This window comes from Oryctolagus cuniculus, chromosome 19 (assembly GCF_051225735.1).
Source record: "Oryctolagus cuniculus isolate XC-2025 breed Fujian yellow rabbit chromosome 19, ASM5122573v1, whole genome shotgun sequence".
Classification (NCBI taxonomy): domain Eukaryota; kingdom Metazoa; phylum Chordata; class Mammalia; order Lagomorpha; family Leporidae; genus Oryctolagus; species Oryctolagus cuniculus.
In genome coordinates this window covers 17,659,829-17,686,927 of record NC_142885.1, presented here as the reverse complement: position 1 = coordinate 17,686,927, position 27,099 = coordinate 17,659,829, and the positions used below count along the sequence as shown (strand labels likewise).

At 54.9% G+C, this 27,099-nt stretch overlaps 1 protein-coding gene and 1 long non-coding RNA gene across 7 annotated transcripts; one reads left to right on the top strand and one right to left on the bottom strand.

Annotated features, from left to right (window-relative positions):
• The first annotated feature begins 90 nt into the window (after window positions 1–90).
• LOC103345303 (uncharacterized) lies at window positions 91–8,749 on the top strand. 5 transcript variants are annotated; one of them, XR_016226365.1, is made up of 4 exons: window positions 91–230; window positions 1,595–1,705; window positions 7,260–7,505; window positions 8,385–8,749. It is a non-coding gene; the product is annotated as an uncharacterized LOC103345303 (long non-coding RNA). The 5 variants fall into 5 exon arrangements; XR_007915433.3 differs by lacking the exon at window positions 7,260–7,505; XR_011384584.2 differs by lacking the exon at window positions 8,385–8,749 and having other exon boundaries at window positions 6,743–7,984.
• On the bottom strand, window positions 8,620–26,872 carry BCL7B (BAF chromatin remodeling complex subunit BCL7B). Of its 2 annotated transcripts, XM_051835451.3 has the most exons (6): window positions 26,525–26,763; window positions 22,315–22,390; window positions 13,296–13,392; window positions 11,474–11,644; window positions 9,756–9,835; window positions 8,620–9,629 (listed from the first exon to the last, which is right to left on the bottom strand). In XM_051835451.3, exons 1-6 carry the CDS (start codon window positions 26,614–26,616, stop codon window positions 9,531–9,533), a joined length of 615 nt encoding a protein of 204 aa, XP_051691411.1. In that variant the 5' UTR covers window positions 26,617–26,763; the 3' UTR covers window positions 8,620–9,530. The 2 variants fall into 2 exon arrangements, with proteins under 2 accessions (XP_051691411.1, XP_089178112.1); XM_089321986.1 differs by lacking the exon at window positions 22,315–22,390 and having other exon boundaries at window positions 26,525–26,872.
• Between the last annotated feature and the right edge of the window lie 227 nt (window positions 26,873–27,099).

Below are 27,099 nucleotides of genomic sequence, written 5' to 3'. Positions count from 1 at the left end.
GAGAGCTGCTCAGCGCTCACGTTCTATTGGTCCGGAGCAGCTGCCGCTCCACGCCTGGGTCCCGCCCCCGTCCTGCCGCTGCCGCGTAGTTGGGTTGCAGCGCACTAGAGGGCAGTCCGAAGAGGTGAAAGGTCACGTTATGTAAGCGCCGGTGACAGGCGTACGGGCCGTCCGCGGCAGAGCGAAAAGTGGGGGGCAGCAGGGGACCGAAAGGCCGAGAGCCCAGAGAGGTCAGCCTAGGGGAGCTCCTCACACTGGCAGACACTGCGCCATCTGTCACCAACGGCGACACCGACATCCGGGCACCACTGTCCGTGTGGTGCGCCGGCGGGGGGAGGGGGAGCGCGCGGCCAGGGGCTTTGTCTTTCCACTCGCGCTCCGCCCCTTCTTAAAGGCGCCGCGCTCGGCCACGCCCGGGGGTGCGCGGGTGGGGCCGGGCTGCGTAGTGGGGTTGGCGGGAAGCCACCCCAGGACGTGCAGGCGACCGCGGAAGGGTGGCTGGAGCCCCAGCTTGGCTCACCCCCCGGAGTTAACCCACTCGGGGTGGGAGGGCGGCTGGGGTCTGCAGAGAGGCGTTCTGCTTGCTTCTGGGACCACGCTGGAGAGGCTAAGGCGGAAGCTGCTTTGGAAAAATGCCTTAGGGGACGTAGTGGTGATGGGAGATGAAGCCCGTTCATCCTGCTGATAGGACACTGGGCTACCCCCCCTGTTCTGGGCCCTGTGCTGGGTGCTATAGGGCGGGAAGACACAAGAGAGTGCCCTAAGAAATAAATAAATATATATATAGCGTGCAATCTGCCGGAGGAGTGCTTTCCAAAGTGCGCAGTCAGAAGGCAGCAGGAGATCGGAGCTGCTTCTCCTGGCTAAAATCTGGCACCATCAGAAGAATCAGAGAGGTGGGCGTCTGGCCGCCAGCAGTTGGAAGCACATCCTGGTTAGCACCTCCAGGTCCCACATGGGGGAGCCTGGGTTCCTCCGGGCTGGGCCTCCCCTCTCCCGCGTCCTGATGCTGCAGTAGCCCTGCCGGTGATGGCGCAAGTACCTGGGTCCCTGCCACCCACGTGGGGACTTGGACTGAGTCCCCAGCTTCCCTGGGGGCCACTGTGGGCATTTGAAGACTGAACCAGCGCTCTCTGTCCCTCTTTCTTTCTTTCTTTCTTTCTTTCTTTCTTTCTTTCTTTCTTTCTTTCTTTCTTTCTTTTTTAATTATTTATTTGAAAGGTAGAGTTACAGAAAGAGGGAGAGACAGACAAAGGTCATCCACACGTTGGTTCCCTCCCCAAATGGCCGCAATGGCCAGAGCTGGTTGATCCAAAGCCAGGAGCCGGGAGCTTCTTCCAGGTCTCCCACGTGGGTGCAGGACCCAAGCACTTGGGCTATTGTCCACTGCTTTCCCAGGCCATAGCAGAGAGCGGGATCGAAGTGGAACAGCCAGGACTCGAACCGGCGCCCATATGGGATGCCGGCACTGCAGGCAGCGGCTTTACCCACTACGGCACAGCGCTGGCCCCCATGTCACTCTTCTTAAATAAGTGAATCAGAAACACACTCATTGAAATTCTCTGACTGCTAAATTATCTTCCCTGGTTCATAGCTTCCTGATCTACACGGCCACACTGCTGGGTGTCCCAGAGTAAAGTGTGCCGGTGTCTGCTCCATACCTGCTTTCCCTCTGTCTTCAAGGAGATCCTGTTCCCACTAAAAGGTGAGTTCTAGGTCCGACACCACCTCCAGGAAGCCTCACATGGTCACCTACCAGAGAAGGCAGAACCGAATTTGCAGCACAAAGTATGGGGTGGGGGGCTGCTTGTGACACAGGCATCCCACAGGGGAGGGGCAATTGGAGTCCCCGCTGTTCCAGTTCCGTTCCAGCTCCCTGCTGATGCGCCTGAAAAGGCAGCAGATAATGAATGGCCAGGGCTTGGGCCCCTGCACCCACTTGGGAGACCCAGACGGAGCTCCTGGCTCCTGGCTTCAGCCGGGCCGGGCCCTGGTGGTTGTAGCCATTCGGAGAGTGAATCAGCAGATGGGAGATCTTTGTCTCTCCCTTTCTTCTTGTCACTCTCTGCCTTTCAAATCAATAAATTAAAAAAAAAAAAAAAATGAGGAAATGAGTGTGGCAAAGGAAGTGGTCATCCCAGCCATGTGTATGCGCTGAGTTGGAGTGACCACTTACATGGGAGCTGCAGGGATCCCTAGGGCCCAAGTGCAGGAAGTGGGCCGGCGCCGCGGCTCATTAGGCTAATCCTCTGCCTTGCGGCACTGGCACACCGGGTTCTAGTCCCGGTCGGGGCGCCAGATTCTGTCCCGGTTGCCCCTCTTCCAGGCCAGCTCTCTGCTGTGGCCAGGGAGTGCAGTGGAGGATGGCCCAAGTACTTGGGCCCTGCACCCCATGGGAGACCAGGAGAAGCACCTGGCTCCTGCCATCGGATCAGCGTGGTGCGCCGGCCTCAGCGGCCATTGGAGGGTGAACCAACTGCAAAGGAAGACCTTTCTCTTTGTCTCTCTCTCTCACTGTCCACTCTGTCAAAAAAACAAAACAAAACAAAACAAACAAACAAAAAAAAGACAAAAACAAAAACAAAAAAACAAGTGCAGGAAGTGGAGCTAGGCCTACAGATCTGAGGCCCAGACAGGAGACCCCAAGGCAGTGACCATCAGCTGGGCTAAAACCTGACAGCAAAAATCACTCGAAGTAAGGGCTCCAGACACATTAAGAAACAATCAGGGAAGTTGGGGTACTTCAAAAAGTTCATGGAAAACACATTGAGCCTGGCAGGTCAGGTCCCGGCGACCCACAGCAGAGCACCTGTGATGTAGCACAGTGAGTTAAGCCACACCTTGAGATGCCCACATCTCGCATCAGATTGGCAGTTCAAGTACCAGCTACTCTGCTTCCAATCCAGCCCCACACTTATGGGTCCTGGGAGGCAGCAGAAAATGACTCAAGGGCTTGGGCCCCTGCCACCCACCTGAGAAACCTGGATGGGGCTCCTGGTTCCTGGCTTCAGCCTGGCTCAGCTCTGCCTGTTGTATGCATTTGGAGAGTGAGCTAACAGATGGAAGATCTCTCTCTCACTCTCTCTCTCGCTCTGCCTTTAAAGTAGATGAAAGTAACTTTAAGAAAATTTATTTTGGTGTAGAAAACAAAATTGGAAATCCATGCATGTCTTGTAATATACATTTTGTGCGAACTTTAAAGTACCCTCAATTTTTTTTTTAAGATTTATTTATTTGTTTGAAAGGCAGAACTACAGAGAGGCAGAGGCACAGAGGTCTTCTATCCATCGGTTCAGTCCCCAGATGGCCACAACAGAACTGAGATGATCTGAAGCCAGGAGCCAGGAGCTTCCTCCAGGTCTCCCACATGGGTGCAGGGGCCCAATGACCTGGGCCATCTTCTGCTGCTTTCCCAGGCCATAGCGGAGAGCTGGATCAGAAGATCAAAAGAGGAGCAGCCCGCGGGGGGGTGGGGGGTTGGCGCTGTGGCACAGCGGGTTAAAACCCTGCCCTGAAGTGCTGGCATCCCATATGGGCGTTGGTTCAAATCCCAGCTGCTCCTCTTCCGATCCAGCTCTCTGCTATGGCTTGGGAAGGCAGCAGAAGATGGCCCAAGTCCTTGGGCCCCTGCACCTGCATGGGAGACCCAGAAGAAGTTCCTGGCTCCTGGCTTCGGATTGGCACAGCTCCAGCTATTGTGGCCATCTGGGGAGTGACCCAATGGATGGAAGACCTCTCTCTCTGTCTCTACCTCTCTCTGAAACTCTGTCTTTCAAATAAATAAGGGGCCGGCGCTGTAGCGCAGTGGGTTAACGCCCCGGCCTGAAGCATCGGCATCCCACTTGGACATCGGTTTGAGTCACAGCTGCTCCACTTGTGATCCAGCTCCCTTCTGTGGCCTGGAAAAGCAGTAGAAGATGGCCCAATTCCTTGGGCCCTTGCACCTGCGTGGGAGACCCGGAAGAAGCTCCTGGCTCCTGGCTTCGGCTCGGCACAGCTCTGGATGTTGCGGCCAATAGGGAGTGAACCAGCGGATGGAGGGGTTCTCTCTCTACCTCTCCTCTCTCTGTGTAACTCTTAACTTTCAGGTAAATAAATAAATCTTTAAAAAATTTTTTTTAAATCTTAAAAAAAAAAAGTGTGGGAGGGACGGTATGGGGGGGAAGCCATTGTAATCCATATGTCGTACTTTGGAAATTTATATTCATTAAATAAAAGTTAAAAAAAAAAAAATAAAGATGAGCATCCAGGACTCAAACCAGCACCCATATGGGATGCCAGCACTGCAGGCGGCGGCTTTACCTACTACGCCACAGCATCAGTCCCTAGAATTTAATTTTTATTTACCTATTTTTCTGAAAGGGAGAGAGAGAGAGAGTTCCCATCTGCTGGTTCATTCCTCAGAGGCACACAAAGAAGGTGCTGTAGGTTGAAGCCAGGAGCCAGAAACTCAATGCAGGTCTCCCACAGCGGCGGGGGCGGGGGAGGGGGGGCACCGCTTCTTGAGCCATCACCACTGCTACCTTCAATGGCAGGAAGCTGGAATCGAGAGCTGGGTGTCCCTACAGGATTCACCCCTGCAAGACCAAATGTCTGCCCCCAACCACGAGATCTTAACATCTTGTCCTGACACTGCCCCCCCCCCAAAAAAAAATCAGGGACTAAGCTAGCACAACGGTTTCCTGTTCTAAAATTTCCACTCTCAATGCCTCCTCCAAACCCTCTGTCTTCTAATTGAGTTCATTCTTTGCGTCCAGTCTTAGGATTCCCAAGTCCCAGCACGCCGGCCCCAAAGGGACCACTGCCTCCCCACTCCCAGAATCCACCACACTCATTCCTCCCCAGTGCACAAGTGCACCTCCCTCTCTCTCCTCCCCCCTACCCCGCCCTCATCTGAATCCTACACTTTCTTCCCCATGCTGCTCTCCCTGGCCCTGACCTTTGGCTCTGAACTCTCCAAGTTTTCATGAATCATCCTTTTAGCCTAACTCAAGGCCTTTTCTCTGCCAACATCTGGTTAAACAAGCTGAAACAGAGGACCAGGATCAGAACCTGTTGGTTCCCAGGATCTGGTGCGGGGTCGGCTCCAGCTGATTGGCCGCAGGGGTCACAGCACGTGGGGACACGCCCAGCATCTCTTCTGCAGATCGCCAGCGAGCCTGGCATGAGCTCGTCGGCACCTCCGTCTCTTGTGCTCTGTGTGCCAGGGAGCTCTGCCTTGTCATGCACCCATCCTCCAGCCGTGTTGATAGACACCTTTGCCCAGGAAGTTCCAGCTTCTGGCTGGGGCTGGTTTCTGGGCTGTCCTGCTCATTCCTCAGACTCAAATATCCCAAAGACCCAAAGGGAGGGAGGGAGAGAGAGAGAGACGGAATTATCCATCCGCTGGTTCACTCCCCAGCTGGCCACCAGGAGCCAGGAACTCCATCTGGCCTTCCCACATGGATGACCCAAGTACTTGAACTATCATGCTACCTCCGAAGTGCATAGGCAGGAAGCCAGATAGGAAGTGGAGGCAGGATTTGCTCCCACGTTCTCCAGTGTAGGATGCAGAGTCCTGAGAGGCACCTTAACTGCTGCCCCAGTTTTATGCTTGGTATTGACTGACTGCAGAGGAAAGTGGAGACTTAGCCCTCTGTTTAACACGCATTATAGGAGGCTCCTGCATTAAACCCCAACCAAACCAAAAGGGAGTCATTCCCGTTAAATGTCGCAGCATCCAGTGGAAACTTCCAGAGGACACACACTGACCATTTTCTCCTGAAAAAGAAGAGACCCGGTCTCCCCGAGTCGGAGTAATCGAGTCCCCTCTGCTTGGACTCTTACAGAAAAATTTGACCTGATGTTACCCAATCAACTCTTCTTGTTTCCTCATTTCCACCTTACAGTTCTGCTGTTGCCCAATGGGAGCCACCATTCTATTTTTTTTTTTAAAGATTTTATTTATTTATTTGAGTAGAGTTACAGACAGTGAGAGGAAGAGACAGAGTGAAAGGTCTTCCTTCCGTCAGTTCACTCCCCAGAGGGCTGCAACAGCTGGAGCTGTGCCAAACCAAAGCCGGGAGCCAGGTGCTTCTTCCTGGTCTCCCACGCAAGTGCAGGGGCCCAAGCACTTGGGTCTTCTTCTCTCCTTTCTTTCTTTCTTTCTTTCTTTCTTTCTTTCTTTCTTTCTTTCTTTCTTTCTTTCTTTCTTTCTTTCTTTCTTTCTTTCTTTCTTTCTTTCTTTCTTTCTTTCTTTCTTTCTTTTCTTTCTTTCTCTCTCTCTCTTTCTTTTCTTTCCTTCTTTCCTTCCTCCCTCCCTCCCTCCCTCCCTCCCTCCTTCCTTCCTTCCTTTCTTCTTCTTCTTCTTCTTCTTTTTTTTTTTTTTGGACAGGCAGAGTGGACAGTGAGAGAGACAGAGAGAAAGGTCTTCCTTTGCCATTGGTTCACCCTCCGATGGCCGCCATGGCCGGTGCGCTGCGGCCGGCGCACCGCGCTGATCCGATGGCAGGAGCCAGGAGCCAGGTGCTTATCCTGGTCTCCCATGGGGTGCAGGGCCCAAGCACTTGGGCCATCCTCCACTGCACTCCCTGGCCACAGCAGAGGGCTGGCCTGGAAGAGGGACGACCAGGACAGAATCCGGCGCCCCGACCAGGACTAGAACCCGGTGTGCCGGCACCGCAAGGCGGAGGATTAGCCTAGTGAGCCGCGGTGCTGGCCTCATCTTTGTTTTTAATGTTTCTTATTTTCATCTACTTGAAAGGCAGAGCAAGAGAGAAGAGAGATGTATCTTCCATCTGCTGGTTCACTCTCCAAATGCCCACAACCACCGGGCTGGGCCAGGACAAAGCCGGGCGTCTCTCACGTGGGTGTCGGGAATCCATTACTGGGCCATCGTCTGCTGCCTCCCAGGATGCCTAAGCAGGAAGCTCCACTGGAAGCAGAGCAGACGGACTCAACGTGGGATGCGGGCATCCCAAGGGGAAGCTTAACCCACTGTGCACCACCACCCACGCCTGTGGCCATTTATCTAAGGGATGTGAGCACCCATAGATTTTGGTATCTGCAGGGGTCCTGGACCAACCACCCAGGGGTACCAGGTGAACCGAGGTGAAGGAAACACTTTACCCATTTATGGGACTTTTTGCTAACTGTCCGGTTTTGCAAATTCCCTGAAATGTGGGGGAAGTTAGAGACCCGATTACATGGTTTGCTCCTGCATACGCCCAGTGCTTTGCCACCTCTGTCCCTCACTTGCCCTGGTTACTCTCTTTCCTCAGGTCTGTCTGCACCCAACCAGAGGTTTCAATGCCCAGCGAAACACTTCCCTGCATCCTAACGGTCCTCTTCCCTCCACCCCACCCCCCGTGAGGCATAGGCTCCTGTCCACGCTCCCTACCTCACCACACCATACACTCCTTAAAAAGACAGCGACCATGTGGGATACATCGGCACCAAGTATTTGTAAAACAAGCACCTGTCAAGGCTGACTAACACAGCATGGAAATCTAACCCCAGATAAAAAGGTGAGGTCCACTCGTCTTCTTTATACTCCAAACCCCTCTGGCCTCTGGGGCAATCCTTATTCCACACCATTAGTTAGGTGAGCCCATATGTTTTGTTTTTTTTTTTTTTTTTTTTTGTATTTTTGAAGATGTGTTTATTCAAAAGGCAGAGTGACAGAGAAACCATCCACCCATTGGTTCATTCCCCAGATGCCCATGTAACAGCTAGGGTTGGGGCTGGGCCAGGCCAAAGCCGGGAGCTCCCTTTGGCTCTCTCACGTGGGTGACAGACACCCAAGTACTTGAACTTCATCTTCTGCCTTCCAGGGAACATTAGTAGGAAGCTGGATCAGGAGCAAAGGAGCTGGGACTTGATCCAGGCATTCTAATATACAGGACGTGACTTAATCACTGCCCAAAACACCTACCCCTGGCCATTTTTTGATGGCCTCTTACTGGTTATACTTTCCCTTGCTTAAATACATTAGAGAACACATTTATCTTATGTGCCACAAGTCATCATGGAATCTGTGACATTCATTTCACAACTTAATAGTGTCCAATTTTTAAGAAAAAACAAGTAGGGGTTAATAAGGCGGGGCAGCAGAACTTGGATTCTAGTCCCGTCCATGATACCTGGAGCCCCGGTGAGGGGTCAAAGGCATTACTTAGGAAACTCTTGAACACACCTAACGCCAGATTCTTTTCCACCATGACCCTTCTGATTTCCTTAGGAATCAGAACAAAGAGGAATCCGTGGCTGCCGGGGCCTGGGAAGAGTGGGAAACAGGGAGTGAGTGCTGTGGGGTGGGAGGGTCCCGTGGGGGCAGTGAGAAGGCTCACGGGGAGGGTGGCGATGACCAGACGTGTGAGCAGCTTACACTGTGTGCTGACCTGCAGGTGCAAATGCTAAGCTTTCGTGTGATGTGCATTCTACGACGATTTCAAAAGTGAAAAACAGACTTCACGGATTCCTCCCTGCTGCCTGGGGCTGCGTAAGACACACAGGGACAGCACTGGCCACACGACAATGTCAAGGCAATCTTGGCAGCGCACTCCTGTCTAAGGGCCCAGCCCCCAGCACCCCCAGCCCTGCCTGCCCTCTTCCACAATGAGGCACTCAGAGACCAACAAGACTATTTCAAATAGTTTAATTTTAAAAATATTCTATTCAGTGCTAAAATATGTCTTCACTCACTGTCGCTCATTTCCATTTTCTTAAACTTTTTTTGAAACAAAAAATAAAATCACAAAGTTCAATTAAACATGCAGGTTTGAAAGAAGAGGGAACTTTCTAGAAGTCTGAGCTGAAGCAGTACTGTGGGGGTGGGTGCTGATGTCAGAACCTCGACTTCTTGCTGAGGCAGAGTGTACAGCAGGAGGCAGGGGGTGCTGGAATGACACGCACGGGTGGGAACAAAGCCGCCGGCGTGGGAGTGCGCGGGGGGAGGGCACAAAGACCACCAGCAGCCAGAGCCCACCGGAGGCAGGACCGCCTCGGGCTGGGGCAGAGACGGACCTTCACCCTCCCTCCCTTGGCCCAGTCTCCTCCAGCAGCGGCCTGGAGGCCGCACACCCTGAGGATCCCAGCTTCTACAATCTCCTTTCAAGTTCAAGTATCCTTAGGCACTCTCTCCTCTAGAGGGCGCCATCCACACAGTCTCACAGTCTCTCACAGTCTCTCTCTCTCTCTCTCTCTCTCTCTCTCTCTCAATCTCTCTCTCAGACATGCCAGCAGCTCCGTCCAGAGGTCCTGGGGCAGAGACTGCCACCTGGGGGTGACAGAAGAACCGGGGAGGGCGGACTCTCCAGCCTACTTGGGTATGGGAGGACAGGAGCACTCCTCCTCTGGGGGGAACAAGCAGACAGGTGCCAGGGACAGAAGATGGTGCTGCAACCCCAAGTCCTTTGTCAGCTTCCAGGCTGGACGGTTCCTATGTGCAGGCTCCGGACCCCAGCGCTTGCCCTCACCCCAGCGACACAGCCCGGCCAGAGCCAGAGAACAATAAATAGAGGCGGGGTGGGAGGCGGAGGGTGCAGACGCCGCTAGCTCTCCGACGCCGACGCTGTCTGCGGCACTGCAGGCTGGTCCACGCAGAAGCGCTTCAGGGGTGGGGCACTTGCGTCTTCCTCTTCCGCGGCCACCTAGGAGCAGCCAAAGGTGGGTTGGCAGACCCCGGAGGCGCCCCACACCCTCTCTGCGCCCTCCAGGGGCCGACAGAGCCTTTACTTTGTGTCTGAGAAACTGGGACGCCCACAGTGACCGCTCACCTGTGTCTCCAGGGGCACTGGTTCTTCCTTGGTGAGGGTGGGAGGCTCGTCGGCAACTTCGGAGGCCGGCAGGGAGGGCTCTGAAAAAGCGGCAGGTTCAGCCCAGGGCAAGCTCCCCAGGCAGGGCTCCCCAGGCAGGGCGCTGTCCTCAGTTACCCGACAGAAGTGGCTCAGTGAGGAGGGAAGGAGCCAGAGTCTTGTGGAGCAGCCACGGCCACCCCGGGGAGGTGGGGACACTAAGACTAGGCCACAGGGGACCAGCCTGGCCTGCAAGTGCCTGGACCCACCAGAGCAGCTCATTGCTCCCCAGGCCCCTGCCACGGGATGCGATGCAGACAGACACGGAGGGAGCTACGCAGAGGACAGCTCTGTCGTGTAGCCCAGCTGGCACCAGATCGCAGTGCGGCAAAGCTGACGAGGGCCCAGGACAGGGGCACCTCGACTCCGGCTTGTGCTGGACAGAGCACAAAGGGCATGGACGCTGGCGTCTGAGGGACTCAAGCTGACGCCCACTCTGCCAGTCGGCAGCGCCGCGATCCCGTCCAGGCCTCCACCTGCTCTCTGTCTCAGGGTGTCTGAGAGGTCACCCAGGCTCCACAGCGCCTGCGCCTCGCTCGAGCCGCGTGCTTCCTCCTGCCTCTCCGGAGGGGGTAGTCAGTCCTTCCTCAACACGCCCACGCGCAGGGCACTGGGTGTCTGCTGCAGAGGCTGGGATACCGGCATTCTACATCAGAGTGCCTGGGTTCCAGTCCTGGTTCTGGTTCTGAACCCAGCTTCCTGCTACTGAACACCCTCTTGACACCCATGTCGGGGTCCTGGATGGAGTTCCTGGCTGCTGGCTTCCTCCTGGCCCAGTCCCAGGTATTATAGGCATTTGGGGAGTGAATCCATGGATGGAAGTTTTCTTTTTTTTGTTTTAAGGATTTATTTTATTTGAAAGGCAGAATGACACAGAGGGCAAGACAGAGAGAGGAAGAAGTCTTCCATCTGCTGATTCACTCCCCAGATGGCTGCAACAACCAGGACCAGAGCAGGCCGAAGCCAGGAGCCAGGAGCTTCTTCCAGGTCTCACATGGGTGCAGGGGTCCAGGTACTTGGGCCATCTTCTGCTGCTTTCCCAAGTGCGTCAGTGGGAGCAGGACTGGAAGTGGGGCAGCCAGGACTGAAATGCACTGATCCGGGATGCTGGTGTCACAAGCAGTGGCCTAACCTGCAGTGCCACAACACTGGCCCCTTTCTGCTTTTCAAGTTGAAAAAAAAAATGTTTTGGCCGGCGCCGCGGCTCACTAGGCTAATCCTCCGCCTTGCGGCGCCGGCACACCAGGTTCTAGTCCCGGTCGGGCGCCGGATTCTGTCCTGGTTGCCCCCACTTCCAGGCCAGCTCTCTGCTGTGGCCTGGGAGTGCAGTGGAGGATGGCCCAAGTGCTTGGGCCCTGCACCCCGTGGGAGACCAGGAGAAGCACCTGGCTCCTGCCATCGGATCAGCGCAGTGCGCTGGCAGCAGCGCGCCAGCCACGGCGGCCATTGGAGGGTGGCAAAAGGAAGACCTTTCTCTCTGTCTCTCTCTCTCACTGTCCACTCTGCCTGTCAAAAAAAAAAAAAAAAAAAAAGTTTTTGTAACTATGCCAAGCTGTTACCAAATGGCTTGATGGTGCCAGGCCGTGGGGTGCTCCCCTAACCCCTTCCTCCAAAGAAGACAATCGTGAAGGCAGACTCACCCTCGAGGATCTCCTGGCCCAGCGTGGGGGGCTGGGAGTCGTCTGTGCGGAAGTCCGAGGTGTGTGCTGGGCTCAGAGACTCGCTCTGCTGGGGGCTGGGGCTCGAGTTGGTGCTGCTGTCCACCTTCAGCTGGTAGACGTCAGACGCCGAACTCTGGTTGCTGTTTTCATCTGAAACCAAGCACAGCGAAGGTGACAGCTCGGGCAGCTGTCCTCAACAGGACTCAGGACACCCGGCGTCTCCACAGCACAGGGCTCCTGTGCCCTGCAGGCTGGCTGCAGGCTCCCGCGGATTCACTTCGGCATTTCTGTACCCCGAGCACAGAGGCAGCTGGAATCCTGGTGCAACCTGCGCACTTCGGGAGGCTCGGGATCCTTCAGCACCCAGCTGCAGCCTGGACTTGGGGTTTCTCACTGCCCAGGGCAGAGGTGCAGCTGCGCCTCTGGTCAGTACCTGCCCGTCTCCCTCCTGCCACAGATGTGCAGGAAATGACCCATTTGTCTGGAGCTGGTACCTGCAGGGGCTCAGCTCAGGCCCTTCAAGCCAACTGCCCCCGGGGCCGAAGGACTGCCATCCGCCAGCTCTGTCTGACGGCCCAACACGACCACCTAAGATAACAACATACAGCAAGCCCTGCCTCCAGCACCCAGGCACCAAGTGGGCTCCATGCTCCCGCCATGAAACCACTTGCGCTCACGCCTGGCTCTCCTGCGGCCCCGGCCTGGGTTGCAGCATCTCTGAGCAGGCCTGCTGGCCAGCCTCCGGTCTGGCCTGCCCCAGGGCTCACGGCTCCACACTGCTCCACTGCACAGATGGAGGGGCTTCCTGAGGCTTCCCAGGATAAGCCCCACACGCCAGCACCTCTCGTGGCCTCCCTGCCTTTCTCCCCGCCTCACACTCCCCAGGCAGGAACAGCCTTCTCTTTCCAGTCTTCCTGGAGAGCCCTGCACGTTCCGACATCCAGCTCCAGCATCGCTCCCTGCGCGGGGCCCTGCCTCCCTGCTCCCCCAAGCTCCTGTCGTACCCCGCGCACACCTGCGTCTTTCCACTGCACCCCGTGCGGGCAGGCTCGGACACGCCGTCCTTGGCTGCCCAGAGCACGCAGCACCTGCTCATTACTGGATGAAACCACACGGAGGAAACGGAGCCGCACATCTCCCAGAGCTTTGCGACTACTGAATGTCCCCCACACAGCTACAGAGCGGCCTCCCTCCCTTCTGGTCTCCCGAAGCTGCGGTGACCTTGCTGGGGCCGGGAGCACAGGTGTGGAGCGGGCAGCTGCAGCCCGGGTTCACCTGTCTCACGCTGGGCGCGCTCTAATCTTGCTACTCCTGAGTCCATTATCGTCCACACCAGCGCGGAAGCAGCGTTCCGCAGGTCAAGGAGCTTCCCCACCTGGGCGTCTCAGCACTGTCTGGCTCACGGCTCAGGCTGACATTGGAATGAAAACAAGACGCTGGAGCGACAGCGCCACACGAGCAGTAACTGCCGCCTGACACGCGCAGGGCTTAGGCTGACGGCGGACTTGGCCGCTGCTCTAAGGCACTGCCATTAAACACTTAGCATACAGAAAGCACCTGTGATTCAGAAACCCGGGCCCTACGCGGGGCAGGGTCTGCACTTCCGATGATGTCACTTTAAGGACGTTCTCGATGGGACCCCCCGCCTCACAGTCATGGGGGAGCGCTACATGAAAGACCTAAGCGCCCAGCGGAACAGCAGCCACGGAAACGAGACGCACAGTAGCCATGGTCTCGGCAGGGACACCATCTACGTTGTCTGTTTCCTGCAAGGAAGATGGAAGATGGGGATGCGACTCACCCTGGAATTCCAGGAGGAGAGAGGAGTTGGCTGAGGCGTCAGAGGGAAAGCCGTTAGGTTCTCGGGCGGCAGAACTGTTCGATTTTGCCTTTTCTTTCTAGAAAAGGATAAAAAGAGGACTATGACAGAGCCAAGCAGGGGCCGCACGAGGAGGGAGAAGGGTGCTGTCTGCATCAGACTGAGCAGGGATGAGGGCGGGGCAGAGCCCAAGGACCCCAGGGGGACACTTTGGGGCGAGATACTCCGTGTCAAGCCTGTGTCTCCACCTGTGAGACGAACCCTTCTGCACGGATCTCAGCCATCAGAAGTGAGCGGCAGACACACACGCCTCCACCAGAGCCCCCCCACCCCCACCCCGCTCCGCTCATGCTCTCCTGCCCTGAGCAACACGCTCCAACCAACCCTTTCCTACGTGCATGGGCCAGAAACACTCAGGTGGGAGAGACGCCCAGTTCAGTAGCACCACAGGGAACAAGTGAGGGAACAGCACTCGGATTAGGCGGGACGAACCATCGCTGTGCGTGTGACGCGGGCAGACAGGACGGGGTGGCCCTGCGGCTCCGCTGCTCACCACCAGCCTCAAGCATTCTGCCCCTGCCCTCCCTGTCATGTCACTGCTTTCAAGGAGGTTAAGTTATGGGTGTGGGGACCAGGATGGAGGGAAGCACTAGCTTGCAACCAGCAAGTCCAGGGCAAAGAAAAGAAGACAGTCAATCCAAGCATTCGCAGTTGAGAGCCTTCCAGAAGTGCAAAGGTCACAGCTGGGCAGCCCCGCACCGGCCAGTCCACACCTGTACAGTGGAGGAAGTGCGCTCAGACACCACTCAGCTTGGTTAAAAACTCACTCCTAGCACCCTGTCACAAATCACCCCTGCCATGCAGTCATGGGTCTCCTTCCCGCATTTTCCACATGCGGATATTATTCTAATGTCATTGCAAACACGGAACCATTTTAGCACGTTCCATACACATGATTGTTACAGTTGCATAATGTTCCACAAACCATAATTCACTTAATTACTTCCCAAATATGGCACATTTACTTTTTAAAAAAATTTATTTATTTGAAAGGCAGAGTTAGAGAGAGGTAGAGAGGTACAGAGGTAGAAAGAGAGAGAAAGGGAAGGAAGGAGGGAGAGGGAGAGAGAAGTCTTTCATTCACTGGTTCACTCCCCAAATGGTCGGAGCTGGGCCAACCTGAAGCCAGGAGCTTCCTCCAGGTCTCCTACACAGGTGCAGGGGCCCAAGGACTTGGGCCATCTCCACTGCTTTCCCAGGCCACAGCAGAGAGCCGGATCGGAAGTGGAGCAGCCGGGACTAGAACTGGCGCCCACGTGGGATGCTGGCTCTGCAGGTGGTGGCTTTACCCGCTACACCACAGTGCCGGCCCCAGCACATTTAAGACTGGGGGGAGGGCAGCATTATGGTGCTCCTGGCATCCCCATATCGGAGCACTGGCACATCTCACCCTGACGGGATCACCGTCACTCGTTCTCTTGCCCAGCAGACCCACGATGGGGGACGCCACTGCCATGGACTGCTGGGGGCACATGCACCTCAGTAACCAACACTGGACTTGCGAAGCCCTCAGAGAAAGAAAGCAGACCAAGTCTTGGGCAGGGGCTACCTGGCGCCTTCCTTGCCCCACACATGCACACTGCCTGACCTTGGGCAGCAGGGGAAAAGGCACCACTGCAGCCAGGGCTGGGCGAGGAATCACAGCTCATTCCTCAGTGCCCAACTCTCACCCATCCACTCCTCAGGATGCTTACCCCCAGAAAAATGCACCCCCTGGAGGACGGGTACCCCTGGAGGACGGGTACCTCTGGAGGATGGGTACCCCTGGAACCAGTACCCCTGGAGGACAGGTAAGCCTGGAGATGGGTACCCTAGAGGACAGGTACCCCTGGCAGATGGGTATCCCTGGAGGACAGGTATCCCTGGAGACGGGTACCTCTGGAGAACGGGCACCCCAGGAGGATGGGTACCCTGGAGGACGGGTACCCCTGGAGGATGGGGACCCCTGGAGGATGGGTACCTCTGGAGGATGGGTACCCCTGGAAGATGGGTACCCTGGAGGATGGGTACCCCTGGAGGACGGGTACCCCTGGAGATGGGTACCCCTGGAGGATAAGTAACCCTGGAGGATGGAGACCACTGGAGGACAGGTACCCCTGGAGATGGGTATCCCTGGAGGACGGGTACTCTGGAGGATAAGTACCCCTGGAGGACAGGTATCCCTGGAGATGGGTACCTCTGGAGATGGGTATCCCTGGAGGACAGATACCCTGGAAGACGAGTACCCTTAGAGGATGGGTACCTCTGGAGGACGGGTACCCCTGGAGGACGGGGACCTCTGGAGGATGGGTACTCCTGAAGGACAGGTACCCTGGAAGACGAGTACCCTTGGAGAATGGGTACCTCTGGAGATGGGTACCCCTGGAGGACGGGGACCTCTGGAGGATGGGTACCCCTGGAGGATGGGTACCCCTGGATGACGAGTACCCTTGGAGGATGGGTACCTCTGGAGGATGGGTATCCTGGAGGATGGGTATCCCTGGAGGACAGGTACCTTGGAGGATAAGTACCCTTGGAGGACACAGACCCCTGGAGATGGGTACCCCTGTAAGATGGGTACCCCTGGAGGACTGGTACCTCTAGAGGATGGGTACCCGTAGGGATGGGTACCTCTGGAGATGGGTACCCCTGGAGATGGGTACCCCTGGAGGACGGGTACAGGGGCAGAAGATGGCAGAGGGCAAAAGAGAAAGGCTGAATCCTGAGGGTAACCCTATCCCTTTAATTCATTTTTTTAAACAAAAGATTTATTTATGTCTCTATTTGAAAGGCAGAGTGACAGAGAAGGAGAGACACAGAAAGAGGGGAGAGGGAGAGATAATCCATCCATTGGTTCACTCCTCAGATGGTCACAACACCAGGCTAGGAGCCCAGAACTCCGTCTGGTTCTTCCACGTGGGTTGCAGGGACCTAGCTACTTTCCCAGGGGCATTAGTAGGAAACTGGATCAGGAACAGAGTAGCAGGGACTCAAACCAGGACTCCAATATGGGATGTGAGTGTCCCAAGCAGCAGTTTAACCCACTGAATTAGCTTAATTAGCGACTTAACCCACAAATAATTCCTTTAGATGGGGGCCAACGTTGTGGCATAGTGGGGAGAGCTACTGCCTACAATCCTGGAACGCAATGTGGGCACTTCTGGATCCCTGCTGACGGCCTGAGTGCTTGGGTCTGTGCCATCCACATGGGAGACCTGTAGTGCCGACATCCCATATGGGCACCCGTTCGAGTCCCGGCTGCTCCACTTCTGATCCAGCTCCCTGCTATGGCCTGGGAAAGCAATAGAAGATGGCCCAGTCCTTGGGCCCCTGCACCCATGTGGGAGACCCGGAAGAAGCTCCTGGCTCCTGGCTTCGGATCGGCACAACTCCGGCCATTGCGGCCAATTGGGGAGTGAACCAGCGGATGGAAGACTTCTCTCTCTCTCTCTGTGTAACTCTGCCTTTCAAATAAATAAATAAATAAATCTTTAAAAAATTAAATAATAAAATATTTTTAAAAGATTTATTTATTTTTTTGAAAGACAGGGTTACAGAGAGAGGTAGAGACAGAGAGACAGAGAGAAAAAGGTCTTCCATCTGCTGGTTCACTCCCAAAATGGCCGCAATGGCTGGAGATGAGCTGATCGGAAGCTAGGAGCCAGGAATTTCTTCTGGGTCTACTATGTGGGTGCAGGAGCCCAAGGACTTGGGCCATCTTCCACTGCATTCCCAGGAGCATTAGCAAGGAGGTGGATTGGAAGTGGAGCAATTGGGACTTGAAATGGGATCCACATGGGATGCCAGCACTGCAGACCATAGCTTAATCTACCATGCCACAGTGCTGGCCCCTGAACAAATAAATATTAAAAGAACTCAAGTATTAAAAAAAAAAAAAAGAAAGAAAGAAAGAAATTAAGAAAGCAGCTGGCTATAAACGTTACAGGATCTTCTAACAGAAGTCCTAGAAGATCAAAGAGAAGAAATTCTAAGTTTCTCAGAAGTAGATGATCTAACAAAGAATCAGAATCAGAATGACATCCAATTTCTCAACAGCATCAACAGAAGCCTAACAAGTAAGCAGTCCCTCAGAATGGTGAGAGAGATCGATTTTCAACCTAGAATTTCACATACAAATGAAATCAAGCATGAAGTAGAACAAAGAAGTTCTCAGGACGTCTTCCCAACAAAAGCCCTCTGACACACGTTCCAACAAGACAAATGAAATTAGGAGAAAGGAGTAAAAGACAGGTGCAAGGATTAGTCAATAATTAACAATGCCTATTTTGTCTAAATAAGCAATAACCAAAACTAGAAAGGCCGAAAATCTGAAATTCCAGTCAAAATTAAGGACAGCATAGGGGGACGGGTGGAGACCAGAAGTGATTAAAGGGTGCTATGGGCATTTTCCCAAATTCAGAGGGAAAATACAGATTTGTTGATAGTCTTTACACACTGACAGGGAAGAATAAGCATGTGCTATTAAGTAAGAGATAGCCAACAGAAAAACAGCATTGCGGAAGTCCTATGTAGAACATCCAATCCAGAGAAGAAACCTGTGCACGCATCACCAGGGAAAGAGGGAGAGAGGGCAAAGTACTACGGAAAAACCCTTTTCCAGTGCCACAGAACTGGCTGGTGGGCACAGGCTCCCAGGCTTCTCGCGGGACAGAGCACAAGCTACCTGGAGCACGAGGGGCAAGTGTGTGTCCTGAGGCGACTTCTAGCAAACTCCCTGCAAGTCATGCAAAGACCGTTCTCTCCCTCCTCCCTCTCCTGCGACCAGCGCCCGCATGTGGCAATGGGAGCCTGACCTTGGGAACTGGTGCAGAGCAACAGGGTTTCAGAGGCACACGATGCACAGAGCTCTGTGGGCGGCACGGCAGTCTCTCCGGAGGGTGCGCACTGTGCAGCGCTGACTGAAGCTCAGGACACCCACAGCCCGTATCAGAGTGCCAGTGCCAACCCCTGCTACTCCACTTCCAATTCAGCTTCTTCCTAATCCATCCTGGGAGGCAGTGGGTGATGGCTCATCCCACGTGGGAGACCAGGATGGAGTTCCTGGCTCCTGGCCCAGCTCTGGCTGTAGGGCCTTGGAGAAGGGCATCAGTGGATGGGAGATCTCTGTGTTTCCTCTCTGCCTCTCCCTCTCTCGTGCTGCCTTTTGAATAAGTCATTTGTTACAAAAAAAAAAAAAAAAAAAAAAAAAAAGATGCCACTTGGGACGCCCTGGTTCCAGTCCTGGTCCCTTGGCTTCTGATTCACGGCTACTGAGGTGTGAGGGATGTCCAGCGCCAACGAGAAGCTGGGGACCACTCCCAGACACCTAGAGTACGACACAGCAGGAGGCAAACAACAGTCCTTTCAGTAACCAGGGCCAGGACCAATGTCCACCCATGGAGACGAGGCGAACTCGGGCCCCACTCACACACACCCCAACGTCAAGTCCAGGTGCACCGTGAACGGTGCCACAACAATGAGCTTGCGGACAACCACCTCTGCAGCCTCACAGGAGGAAGCAATTTCTGGAGACATCTGAAAGGACCACAGGAGGAAGCGATTTCTGGAGACATCTGAAAGGACCGCTTTTTCTTTTAAGAGGCTTATTTATTTATTTGAAATGCAGAGTTGCAGAGAGAAGGAAACATAGTGAGAGATCTTCCTTCTGCTGGTTTACTCCCCAGATGGCCACAACAGCTGGGGTTGGGCCAGGCCAAAGCCAGGAGCCTGGAACTGTATATCCAGATCCCCCATGTGGATGACAGGGTCCCAAGCACTGGACCACCTTTTTTTTTTTAAAGATTTATTTTTTTTTTATTTGAAAGTCAGAGTTACACAGAGAGAGAAGGAAAGGCAGAGGGGGAGAGAGAGAGAGGTAACTTCCATTCTCTGGTTCACTCCCCAAATGGCTGCAATGGCCGGAGCTGGGCCCATCCAAAGCCAGGAGTTTTTTCCAGGTCTTCCATGTGGGTGCAGGGGCCCAAGGACTGGGGTCTTCCTCCACTGCTTTCCCAGGCCACAGCAGAGAGCTGGATCGGAAGTGGAGCAGCCAGGTCTCAAACGGGCGCTATATGGGGATGCCAACATTGCAGGCGGTGGCTTTACCTGCTATGCCACAGGGTTGGCCCCTGGACCACCTTCTGTTGTTTTCCCAAGAGCATTAGCAGGGAGCTGGATTGAAGTGGAGCAGCCAGGACTTAAATCCACGCTCACAGGAGAGGCCAATTCTGCAGGCAGAGGCTTAACCCATTGCGCCACTACACTGGTGTCTAGACCAACTGTTTTTTTTTTTTTAATATACATTATTTTGTCTAGATTAAAACTGAAAACTTGAGGCCAGCATTGTGGCATAGCAGGTTAAGCCGCTGCCTGCAGTGCCAGTATCCCATATGGGTGCCAATTTGAGTTCCGGCTGCTCCACTTCCAATCCAGCTCCCTGTTACAGTGCTGGGAAAGCCACTGCAGCCAGGACTGTCCCCCTCTGTAACTATTAGCCTTTCAAATAAAATAAGTGAACCTTAATAGAAAACAAAAAACCTGAAAGCTTCCGTTACCCAGGGCAGTAGAAAGAGAAGGCCAGGACAAGCCACAGACACAAAGACACAAGTCCACAAGAACTCCAGTCCACAACACGGACGAGTCCTACAAGTCCACACAGCAGGGAGGGGAAGGGGGACTTCAACAGGTGCCTCCTGAGAGAAGAGATCCCCCAGACTAAGAGTCACAGAACAGACTCTCAGCCTCCTCGGGGACCAGAGCATGAGCACCCCTCGAAGCCACGACAAGCGCTCTGCACAGAAGCCTGACAGCACCCAGTGTAGACGCACATCTGCAGCAATGCCACCTGTCCTGGTCCTGGTCCTGGGGGGGAACAGAAACGCTGTCTCCGCCCTCCAGAGGACAGTTCAGCATCTGCCAACACAGGGCCACGTGCACGTACTCTAGGCCCCAGCAAGTCAACTCCTCGGACTCATGAACACGTTCACCTGGATCCTGAACAGGGGAAAATCCAGATGTTCACTGACGAGGAGAATCAGAGATAAACTATGAAGTGGTCACGTGACGGAATTCCACACAGCAATGAAAAGGAACAGGGCACTCACAACGCCACGGGTGAATTTCACAAACACACAACTGAGCAAGAGAGACACAAACACAGGCCCTTGACGCTGCTGCTTATGGACATATTTACAAACGAGAAGCAGGAGGAAAGCACAGGTCGAAGGGTGGCTACCTGGGCGGGGGTGGGGCTGCAGGTGCTGCCAAGAGGTTCTGTAGGAGTTGGCAACGCTCTGTTTTTTGACTGGGTGGAAACAATCAGAATAAAAAAAAATATGAAGATAATCTGGGTGTGCAGCACCGCAAGAGTATATAGGTCAACGTGGCCCTAGCCGGGGCCAGCAGTGCAGTGCAGCAGGTGAGCTGTGATGTGACACTAGCACCCCGGTCTGAGCACTGGGTCAAGTCCCAGCTGCTTCCTTTCTGATCTAGTTTTCTTTTTCAAAGATTTATTTGTATTTATTTGAAAGGCAGACTTAGCGAGAGAGAAAGAGAGAGAGGTCCTCCATCACTCGTTCACTCTCAAATGGCCACAATGACCAGGGCTGGGCCAAGCCAAAGCCATCTGGGAACTCCATCTGGGTCTTCCATGCAGGTGCAGGGGCCAAGCACATGGGCCATCCTCTATGCCTCACCAGGCCATTAGCAGGAAGCTGGATTGGAAGTGGAGCAGCCAGGACCTGAACTGGTGCCCACGGGGGATGCCGTGTATTGCACTGGCCCCCGGATCTAGTTTTCTATAAAGGTGCCTAGGAAAGCAGCAGCAGATGGCTCAGGTACTTGGGAGACCCAGATGGAGCTCCTGGTTCCTGGCTTTGGCCTGGCCCAGCCTGGTTCCTGCAGGCAATTGGGAAGTGAACCAGCAGACCAAAGATCTCTCTCTCTGTACCCTGCCTTTCTAATATATAAATAAATCTTAAAAGAGAGAGTCAAAAGTAAATAGTTCTATTTACATATACAGGTTTTTTTAAAAGATTTATTTATTTATTTGAAAGGTGGAGTTACACCGAGAGAGAGAGGAAGAGAGACAGAAACAGAGAGACCTTCCATCTGCTGGTTCACTCCCCAGGTGGCTGCAATGGCCAGAGCTGGGCCAGAGCCAGGAGCTTCTTCCGGATGCACAGTTTTTAAATCAAGGTTTAGCAAAAGAGAAAAAACACCAAGAAGCTTACAGTACAGGACTACATAGAGTTTCGTAACGAATACCCACATTCCTAACCCTAGGAGGCAGCCAGGCGGTAACTTGGGCAGCTGGCTCCCTGCTCACACACACGGAGACCTGGACTGAGCGCCTGGCCCCTGGCGTCGGCCTGGCACAGCCCTGGCTACTGCAGGCGTCTGGAGAGTGAACCAGCAGCAGTGAGCCGACAGATGGGGGCTCTGTCTCTTAAAGAACAAAACAAAAACAACCCATAGGAAGCAATGCTATGTGTTTTTCCAGAATACACAGGTTCCCAAACCAATCAGAAGACAAGGAGTCAGAAAAGTACAAACCTTCACATACATACTACAGCGGGTGGCTAACAGGTGAGAACGGGCTCAGCAAACCTTTTCTTAAAGGGACAGACCCATCCTTAGGCTGTGAGGCAGCACAGGTCTAGGGCAACTACTCGGCTCTGTGGCTGTCACAATAAAGCACCCCGTGGGCTTGGCTGTCTTCCAGACCATACTCACGAACACAGGGCTCAGGCCAGGCTGCAGGCTGCCAAGCCCTGGAGAAACAGACACGCTCAGGAAGAGAACAAAGGGTGAAGATTTTAGTAACTGAGAGGCCTTGCCTGGAGCAATGACAGAGGGGACCCTGACGAGTTCGCAGCTCAATCCTTTACCACTAAGAGGCAACCAAGGAAAGAAAGAAAGAAACGGGTACCTTGTGGTTGTTCTCATTGTCTTCCACACTTACCTCCTTGCTGTCTGTCACAGGAACCCACTTAAATATCCTAAGGGATGTGTCACCCACAGTCACCCACTTTTTCTCCCTAAAAGAAAGACACTTCTCAGAACTAATAAAACAAAAACATACATTTTCTGTTCATTGCTTATGTTTCTCTAGTCTTAGCCAATCTGTCCTTCCACCTGGAACGCCCCCTGACGTCCCTCTCCACGGAGAGACCCCTCACCTCACGGCGCAACCTCGTCCCTTCCAGAGACTTCCCTATCAGATGCGTCCGGTGCTGAGCCCTGTCCCCGTCACCTGTCCTCAGGAGCCCGGACCTCGGCCGTACACAACTCAGGGCATTGCCAGCTCAGCAACTGACCTGGCATCACCCTTCTTTTCCAAACATTGAGTCCACCCCACGGCTATGTAGAAAGTGCTATTCCAGAAGGCCCTGCAGGAGACGCAAGATGCTGAAGACATGGTCTCTACCTTCCTCCCTGGGAGCTCGTAAGAGATGGAAACGCTAAGGAACATCACCGCCTACCATGGGGGCGGCGAGGACATCAAGGAGGCTGAAAGACAAGGCCAGGCGAGGCTCAACTATGGAGGGGCACCCTTGTGACTTCTGTAGCACAGACAGCAAAGGTGGCAGCGTGGCGCCACCCACGACATCAGCACCCCGTAGCGGAGCCCTGACTTGAATCTCTACCTGCTCTACTTCTGACCCAGCTTCCTGCTAACATGCCTGGGAAGGTAACAGAGGACGGCCCAAGTGCTTGGGCCCCTGCCACCCACAAGGGAGACCTGGATGAGTACATGCCCCTGGCTTTGGTCTGGCCCAGCCCCAGCTGTTGTGCCCATTTGGGGAGTGAACCAGCAGATGGAAGATCGATCTCTCAGTCTGTCACTCTGCCTTTCAAGTAAATCAATAAATAAATCTTTTAAAAACAGTAATAATAATCCCAGAAGCAAGACAGGATGCTTCTGGGTAACAGAAGTAGGCCTCACACTGGCTCTCAAAGGAGCTTTAGGGTTTTATTTTACAGAGAAGGCAACTTTCAGATATGCCACGAGCCCCCTCTCCCCAGCACATACCTGGGCAAAGGAGAGGAACATTCTAGAATATGGGAGACTATGGCCAGGCAGAGGATGCAGTGTCTGAAGCTGTGTCTGGGGAATAGCAAGCAGCCCCTCGGTGGGAGATGAGGCTGGAGGGGTTTGAGGCTACTCTGCAAAGGGATTGAGCAACCTACACACACACATGCACACACACTCCTTTTTGTTACCATGTGTGCTTTTCTTCTCCCCAGAGTGAGGACTTATTTGGCCTGGAACCTTCCCTGAAGCCCAGGGGAGAGCCCTGCAACCATCAACCAACTGCCGAGCTCATCTCCCAGAAACCGCTTACGGACCAAACCGTAACCGGAGGCCGTTGGCGGGGTTCAGCGCGGTGGCTGAGACGCCTGCAGCCCCATCAGCGCACCTTGGCCAGTCCCTGGCCCTGGCTGGCACCTATGCAGACCCTGGCTGCGGTAACGGGCACTGCCACCCATGTGGGGGACCAGACTGCGTTCAGCTCCCGGTTTCTGCCCGGCCCAGGCCTGGCCACTGTGGGCATTTGGGTTGTGAACCAGTGGGCAGGAGTCCATTCTCTAACAAGTCTTAACACTAACAAAAACAAAATAGGCAGGGCCGGCACTGTGGCATAATGGGTAAAGCTGCTGCCTGCAGTGCCGGCATCCCATATGGGCGCCAGTTCAAGTCTTGGCTGCTCCACTTCCGATCCAGCTCTCTGCTATGGCCTGGGAAAGCAGTAGAAGACAGCCCAAGTGCTTGGGCCCCTGCACCTGTGTGGGAGACCTGAAGGAAGCCCCTGGCTCCTGGCTTCGGATCATCACAGCACCAGCCATTGCACGCATCTGGGCCACCTGGGGAGTGAATAAGCAGATGGAAGACCTCTCTCTCTCTCTCTCTCTCTGCCTCCCTGTAACTCAGCCTTTCAAATAAAAAAAAATAAATCTTTAAAAAAAAAAGAAAGAACAGAAACCTCAGAAAGAATCGTTTTAAAAAAATAAAATAAGGCACTCAAAACAGCAATTCTAAGCTCTCTGTAGGCACAGGCCCCTTTTTGCATGCTCCTTGTTAAATGATGTCACATGTGTGCCTCTGATAGTTTTTGTCCCATCAGCTTATTTACCAAATTAGAATCTCAGTAAAGATAACAAACTATGTAGCACATCTTCAAAAATCCCTATTATTCCATTACCACTAAGCATATAGACAAGCAGAAATAAACTTAGGGCAATTTTTTTTAATTAAAGCAAAAATTTAAAAAGAAGGTTCTGGTCATTTTAGTGTTAATCTCTAAGTCACTCTGGTCATGGACTGGCTGCCCTGTTCTGCTTCCATATAAAGATTCCTCCAAGGGAGAAAGGACCACGGGGGACACACACAGACAGACACACACACACACTCTCTGCTGGGTGGGAGCGGCAGGCGTGGACCCGGCCTTGGGATCCCTTGCTGTTCTGCCTTACCAAGACTGCCTAAGGAGGCAGCTAATCTGAAGAAATGTTCAGATTTCAACCTTCAAGTTCAAAGCTCTGGAGAAATCCTCATCACTCACAAAACAAGCAACGGCTCAAGACCAGGCCAAGGGCTTGCTCAAGACCAGGAGGGCCTGACAACATGAGCTAGACCCAGCGAAAGGAAATCAGGCCCGTCCTAAACTCAACACAGAGCAACACGCTCGACCTGCTCTGAAGGGCTGCCAGCCAGTGTGCGTGCAGGTGGGAGCTGGCTTTCTAAGAAGTTGCCTCTCGGGGCTGGCGCTGTGGCGTAGAGGGTAAAGCCCCAGCCTGCAGCACTGGCATCCCGTATGGGCGCCGGTTCGAGTCCCGGCTGCTCCAATTCTGAGCCAGCTCTCTGCTGTGGTCTGGGAAAGCAGTGGAAGATGGCCCAAGTGCTTGGACCCCGGAACCGCGTGGGAGACCTGGAAGAAGCTCCTGGCTTCAGATCGGCGCAGCTCCGGCTGTTGCGGCCAATTGGGGAGTGAACCAGGGATGGAAGACCTCTCTCTCTCTCTCTAACTCTGCCCATCAAATAATGTAATTAATTTTAAAAAAAGAAAGAAGACTGCTTAGTACTTGCTGTCAGCCCGAGCAAGAACCAAATGCAGGGAGCTGATGTCTCGCGGACCTGAACCGCTTTGCAAAGTTTCAAGGCCAAATCTGAAGTTTATCAAATAAATAATAAATAAACACATAAAAGTCACTACTGTCACAGCTGCTATGAAGCAAATAATGCCATCAGGAAATGCAGAGAGGTGACGATGGACCGGAAACAATGACCTAAAAAAGGCTCAGGGGGCACCGGTTCCTGACCAGTCCGCTCCGTTTCCTCATCTGCTGACCACGTATTCAGTATCAAAGACCCTCGGCTAGAAAGGCAGGGAACGAGACGCACGGCCCCTTCCCTCCCAGGACCCGCATTCCAGCCGCAAGCGGACCTGAACAACTCAGTCAGCGCTAGCCGTCCCAGCGGACACTTCTGGCTTTCGGCGCGGTGACCGGAAACCAACGGAGAGCGAGCGAGAAGGCCCTTCCGGCCTGCGGGGAGGGGGACGCATAGCCAGGCCCACACGGGAGCCCCCGGGCTCCTACCTACTGCTGGCTAGCTAGAGGAGCAGGCTCCGGGAGCTTCCGGAGCTTCACCTGCGACTTCAGGGGGCGTTAGGGGAAGAGGCAGGTTTCCTTTCCGATGACCACCACGCCTGCTCCCGCGGCAGGTGGAATTACCGGGAGAACTCTCAGATTTCGACTGTGTTATGTGGAGCGCTCAGCCGGGCCGACCGAAGCCACTCGGGGGATGGCTGGCTCCTAATCAGGGGGAGGACAGCACCGGGAGACAGCAGCAGCGGTACCACCCCGCGACTCTGAGCCAGGACCCGCAGGCCCAGCGCCGGCCCGAAGTCCGCAGCCATTCCCGGGCCGCGCGCGACCGCGGCAGTGGGCGGGGCAGCCAGCCGGGCGGCCCGCTGATTGGCCCCGGTCGGCGCTGCCCTCTGACCTCACGCCGACGCCGGCGCGCCCTCCGCCCGCCCTCTCCCTCCCCCTCCCCCTCCGGAGCCGGCCGGCCGGCTCCCACCCAGCCTGCCGGACTGGCGCTCCTCGGGGCCTGGGCCCGCAACACACGCGCGCGCGCGCGCGCGGGCACCCTCGGCTCCCGCCCTCACCATTTCCGCACTTTCTCGATGGCCGCCATCACCTTCTTGATGTCGTCCTTGGCCCGGCTGCGGGTCTCGGCCCTGACCGACCGGCCCGACATGGCGGCGGCGGGAGCGGCGGGGGGCCGGGGCACTGCTCCCAAGACGCGCGGAGAATCGCGCGCGCCTCACACGCGCCGCCGCCACCGCCACCGCCGCCGAAGCCGCAGCGTCACCGCGGCCGTCGCCCCCTCCGTGCGCGCGTGCGCGAGGAGGCGCGCGCACCCGCCCGCCCCTTGGGACGCGAGCCCTCAGCGCGCCTGCGCGCCCCGCCCCGGGCGGCCCTCCCGACCCCCCGGGCATGGGTGCCCCGGGCCTGGGCGCGCCGAGCAGGCTGCACGTGCTGCGGGCAGGGCAAGGTGCGAGGTGCTGCCGGTGCAGTGGGCGGGGTGTCCGCTTCTGCCCAGGGGCATTCGAAGGCCCGTGCCCTTGCACTGCGTCCAGAGAAGCTGGGAGCCTCCCCCCCCCCCCCAGGACTCCCACTGGGCTCCAACGGCAGGGAGTTTTACACCTGTCTGGGGTGTGCCTGCTGTTCTTGGTGCTCA